The sequence below is a fragment of the Lissotriton vulgaris genome, chromosome 2_1 (genome assembly GCF_964263255.1).
Source record: "Lissotriton vulgaris chromosome 2_1, aLisVul1.2, whole genome shotgun sequence".
Lineage (NCBI taxonomy): Eukaryota > Metazoa > Chordata > Amphibia > Caudata > Salamandridae > Lissotriton > Lissotriton vulgaris.
The window spans coordinates 2,020,382,046-2,020,388,045 of NC_141687.1; the positions used below are offsets into that span (position 1 = coordinate 2,020,382,046).

General features: G+C 43.0%; 1 protein-coding gene across 1 annotated transcript in view; it reads right to left on the minus strand.

Moving 5' to 3' along the window:
* The window catches only part of HDC (histidine decarboxylase), a 247,775-nt gene extending 246,397 nt beyond the window's left edge, over positions 1–1,378 (minus strand). The window contains exon 1 of the mRNA XM_086958246.1: positions 1,289–1,378. Coding sequence (XP_086814372.1) covers positions 1,289–1,316 — 28 coding nt within the window. The 5' untranslated portion in view covers positions 1,317–1,378. The remainder of the gene's footprint in view (positions 1–1,288) is intronic.
* Positions 1,379–6,000: the final 4,622 nt, after the last annotated feature.

Sequence of the window (6,000 nt, forward strand, 5' to 3'; positions counted from 1 at the left end):
GAGTGGCCTGGACGCGGTGAGAAGTGTCCCGGACGCTTCGGCAGGGATTGCCCCGGGCCATTTCACCCCTTTGGATTTCGAACAGTTTAATGATGTTTCAGTGCTGGGCGCTCACCGCAGAGTCAGTACGTACACAGCGTACAGAAGCGTCCCAAACATTACACTAGTTAGTATCCTATTTTGGTTAATCAGGAGCGAGCGCTGCAGCCTATCACAAAAGCCAGTGTAATGCATCGTTTGCAGAGCGCACACGACGGTAAACAATGGAGCAGGCATGCACACCCACGGCAGGGTCTGGGAAGGAAAGAACAGGTGGGTGGCTGGGGAACTCACTTCTGTTCACTATTCGGGTGATTCCAGCACCGCCCTCCTCTGATTTTAAAATTCTCGGTCACTTGATTTGATTTTAGAGAAGTGCTCACTGGGTCTGGACGCAGTTCAAAACTCCTAAGCAGAGGAGCTAAGTCTGCTCAGATCCATTGAAAAACCGGCCAGCTGGTAGCACGTGTTTCGGAGCAGCTTGGCAGTTGGTACGGTATTGGTCCTTCAGCAACAGTTTTAGAATTTTAGCTTTCATATTTAGCTTCATGTGTCTTGTGTGGGCGGGTGTTTATTCATGCGTTGCGTTTGTTTGTAGTTCCTAGAGATGTAAAATGTAACACATTTATTGTCCAATTTAAGAAAACGAATATTTTTTAAATGAGGTGTTAGGGAGAGCATTTTACCATATTTCTGTATGGAAATAAAACAAGATTTGATAACAACAATAACAGATAATAATAATAAATACATAACCGACATTATAACATGAATAGCATTAATTAGCAGGACGTGTTAACATTGTTGAAATAATAATGATAAAAAGTAACAAAATATGATGTACAACGATTACAGGAAAACGTTTCAGTCCTCAGAGCGCCTCGGGGAGCCTGTAGAAACCTATGCCTGGACGGACTCGGCCTCTCCCGCCCCACGAACTCCCCTATAGCACTTTCTTTAAAATCATTGGTGCTAAAACCTCTAGACAATTTTGGGGAAATATTTTTTTTTCTGAAGGACACTACCTACCGACATTTCATCTTTTCGCGGTTCGGTACTGTCATCATCCTAAACCCCATTTCCATGTTCTTGAACAAGGTGCCTTAAGGACGGTGTTTTTTATTTGGTTTCTTGGCGCCTGTCGGAGGACTGGAGGAAAAACTAAGGAAGCTGGGCGCTCTGATTGGCAGAATGTGGTGATGCTCTGGTCGCCGTCGCACCTGGATCCCGGCGCACCTGGCAGACTCACCTCTCTGTCTGTACTCCTCAGGTTCCATGCTGTAGCCGTTGTATTATTCTCCCGCCTGCACACACCGCGTCTGAGCCTCCAGACTCGTCCAGTTGCTGTCATTGGTTCGCCACATGCCCCGCTGCCTTATTATACCCTTTACGATGCTACGTAACGGCATCTTTTTCCTACGTGAGCAGCTGAGTTGAATCCATTTCCGAATCCCTCCCACGTCCATGCCTGACTCGGAGGGTGTTTGCCTTTCTTGATGTGTTTGATGTCCTCTCTTGATTCCCCCACAGCCCCTTCCTACCGCCGCCCTCGGCTCGCGCGCCCTGCACTCGTGTGTTTGTGTGGGTCCCTCGCGCGCGTTGGTCCCCGGACATTATTCTGCGTTTTTCACGAGTAAAAGCAACGCAATCAGTGCGCAACTACCCCAGTGAACCTGCAGCCAGAGTAAACTAAATACACGGGAGTGCAAACAAACCAACGTCTGTTTTTTCAAGGGCTGCTAAATAATGCTCGCAAATATCTTTTGCTGAGGAAAAAAATACCATTCTTAAATGGAGTTGTGTGCAAGCCAGGAAATTCACAAAAAGAGCTTGAGCAGAGCCGAGTCAGGAATCTTGCACGAGCCGAGCCATCAAAAGATTTGACAGTAAATGATGCAGCAAACATTAAGTAAAACGTGATAAAGTTTCTTTAAAATAAAACTAGTTTATTTCTTGAACACCTGCTACACAATAGGGCATTAGATTGTATCACTGCATACAAATCTGAAGTCATAGATTTTAAACCTAAAATGGTTTGAGTTGATGCTAAATTAAGATGAGGCACAGAAAAATAACGTGATTTGTGTAGGACCACACACTTTAGTCAAATAAAAAGCTGGGTTTTAAATCCATATTTGTTTGTTACACTTTGTACTACTATATAGAAACTGGGTGAATAGCTCTTTGTCATTTTATCACAAAAGTACAATGCTTTGAGCTCAATTATTTCTTGACCTAAATTAGTAATAAAAAGAAAATGAGAGCAGGCCACTTCGCACTCCACCTAATGTCCAATTGATATGTATTCTAGGAAATCCTAGATCTGTGTTAAGATTCTATCAAAACCAGGTAATGTATCTTACGTCAGTGCAGCTGCAGCGGCACTGGGGGTCGGCCGACTATCGACTTCCGTAGAGACTTACCAAGGTCTCAGGGTGCGTGCGTATAGATAGTAAAGAGGGACCGCTACTCAGTACAAGCGTACTACACACTAAAACGGGAGTATATTTCCCAGCAGTACGCTGTGGATAGGTGTCTCATTATTCTGACAAGACGTATTTAGCCTCGACATGTTTAATCTGCCAACTACCAAGTGCAATGAACAGTAGAAGATTCTCCACACAGTTTAAATCCTGAGGAGAGGAATTGTGGGCGTATATTCTCCATCGCTACCGTAACTGAGGGCCCGCACTTGGGTGAACATATTCCGAACTACAAAATCGGACTCAGGACAGCATTTCCACCTACGCTTTTATCTTCTTTGCCTTGAAAAAGTATCTGTGAGACGAAACACATGTCGGTGGTGTGAACTGTGAAGTTGTTATATAATTATGGAGTTACAATAAAAATTTGGAAGAATACGACTTGGCTTGGATCTCTGAATTCGGAGTTTTGTGGAAAATATTGAACACTACATATTTATGATTGTGGACTAAGGTATGATACATTACCTGGTTTTGATAGAATCTGAACACAGATTTTCCTAGAATACATATCAATTGGACATTAGGTGGAGTGCTGAGTGGCCTGCTCTCATTTTCTTTTGATTATAAGGCACATTGTGCCTTTTTGACACTCTTGGTGGTGGGTGTGCATCAGGCCACAAGAGCACCTATTGGACACTAAGTAATAACTACTACATTTTGTACTACACGTTTAAAACTATTTCTGTGAAAGGTATCATTTTATGAGCGGACGTTTTCCCTTTTGTTAGGGGAACACTACCACCATTCTTTTTGTGAGTATCTAAATGAGTAATATTCAGGGCAGATGCACTAAAAGTCAGGAGAAAAAAATAGTTGTCGAATTGTGTACCGACTTTCTTAGACTTCACTGATTTTGCAATGCTGCCCATGTACTTGTAGGTTATATAATAGCAAGTTGTAGTGTTTTGCAGCACCACCTGACTAATAAATATGAATTAGGCAGATCGCTATTTGTGACCGCCTGTGATTGGCTACAAACACAGCGATGGTGGCCTGCAAGAAACAGCAGGCCACCAACCCTGCATTTGCATCCCCAAGCGTAAGACTTGTTTAAAAATAGGTGCAAATTTCTTTAATGAACCTAGTGCTGCCTTAAAAAAAAGTTACCCACATGGAAAAAATTCAAGGGGTCGGGAGTGCAGGCAGCAGGCAACTCGTTCAACAGGATTCACTAGATTTAGCTGCTTTGAGATCGGAAATAGTGTTGGTAACGAATCATTAGTTTGCAACTACCATTGATGCATGCCATAACAAATTGCAATTCTGTCCGGATACCCCTATATCACCCCATTCTAATTGCGATCTGGTATGGGTCAATAAATCAATTTTGCAAAATGAAAAGGCTTTTGCAACTTGGGAAATGCTTTTAATTCATACCTAAAAATCATTTGGGGGTGGTAAACCCAGTGAGTTTACTAATCACAATATTTGCAATGGCAAAACGGCTTTTTACATCTGGCCACAAGTTCAGTAAATATTAGTATCGCTTGTTAATTCAATTTGCCTCAATAGCACATGTATAAAATGTCAAAATGCCCTTCTCAGATGCCATGAAGCGAAAGGGAAGGCAGGCGACTATTATGTTAATATCCCTGCCTTCGCCTGACTTATGAAAAGTAAGGGGGGAAGAGAGCAGCATCTCAATGACCACAATTACAATTATCAGCAGAACAAAAAGCTCTCACTTCCCGCTTCAGTGAGACTCACACACATTACAGTACAGCCTGGATGAAATACACTCAGCAGAAAACACAACATTAGAGTTCATGTGTTCAGCTATGTCTGATTTTTAGGCTTCAATCAATCAATCAATCAATCAATCAATCAATCAAAGACATTTATAACGCGCACTACTCACCCGGAGGGTCTCAAGGTGCTTGGGGGGGGGAGGGGGGGGGGGTCCGCTACTGCTCGAACAGCCAGGTCTTGAGCTTCTTCCTGAAGGAGAGGTGGTCTTGGGTCAGGCGTAGATCGGGAGGGAGGGAGTTCCAAGTCTTGGTGGCCAGGTGGGAGAAGGACCTTCCTCCTGTTGTCGCTCTTCGGATGCAGGGGACGGCGGCGAGTGCGTGACTGGTCGATCAACTACTAGACAGCTCGTGCACTCTGTAGCAAGACATATTGTTATTTTAAGTGGGCTTAGAGTCAGCCCATTGCTTACCATAGGCGGGCTTCATTGTCACTCTCATTTGCTTGCTTCTTATTCATTAGCTTGTGCGGGCCTTGCTTTCTCATCTTGCGTGTGCTCCTGCCCTGGACATTGGACACATTAATTGTGTCCATCTACTGCTCATTTTTCAGGCGCCATTTTTTTATTTTTGTTTAAGCACTCCACAAAAGTGCATGCGTTTTCCAGCTGTTTCCCTGAAGTGCTTCTCTTTCCTCCTCACTCCGTATTGAGATCTCCCTCTTGTCCATGTGCTTCTACCCTCTGTCCAGTGTGTATTCTCCATTTTAGATCCAACTCCTTGGATTGACATCTTTCTCGTGGTGCCCTTTGTCACACTTCTGCTAATGCATTTATGTGATCTATGTTCATCTCTGAAAGGCATGGACGCCATGTAGCCTGTACAGTTAGTCCCAGGGTGAAACATGTGGAATGTGATGTTATTGTTTTCTTTTTCTTTCTGTATTCATTAAGAGACACTTCATTTTAGCTAGACAAAACCAAAAAAGCTGCTCGGCACCTCTGCCAGAGATGATAAGAGCAGTACTTTATTATATAAACAAGTTCCATGCAAAATCTTTTTGAGATAAGCGTTTCCATGCTAGGATTATCACAGAACTGCTGCGAACTGTGACTGAGATGCTGCCCTGCTGACTACGATTTCCATCCTGCTAAAGAAGATAACCTGTGCACTGCTGTTAATATTGATAAAATCAATGCCAATGTTTATAATAATGTCTCAAAAAATAAATCCCTTTGGGAATTCTACGTTACACACACCACTCGTTGCTTGTTACTCAACTCACTAAATCTCACAAATCATGCTGTCCCTAAAGGGGAAAATTATACTTAAAAGTGACCAAGAAGCGACGCGTTTCGGTGGTCTCTACAAGATAAAGGATATACGTTTAGACATGGAGATTTTTGAATCCGGTTGTCCGCGAGTCATAATAATAATATGAAAGACGACAGACTTATTGAGTGCTCCGTAAAGAAATTTGAGGTCGAATATCTCGTTTTAAGAAGTAGTTTATCTTTAAACCGGAACGTGTATTTGTCCGTAGAACTGTTGATTCTGACGGCGGTATTTCATCTACTCATGGGAAGTAGTTTATCTTGAAACCGGAAAATGTATTTGTCCGCAGAACCGCTGAATCTGATGGCGACATTTCAACTAATTATGGGAATTTGAAACCTTCGTGGGAAACGACCCTGGAAGTTTGGAGATCGGGAGGTTTTGTCCCCGTATGTGCATCACACGCCCAGATTAAGATATTCAAAGTGCTGTGATGCTATTAGTGACATTTTTAA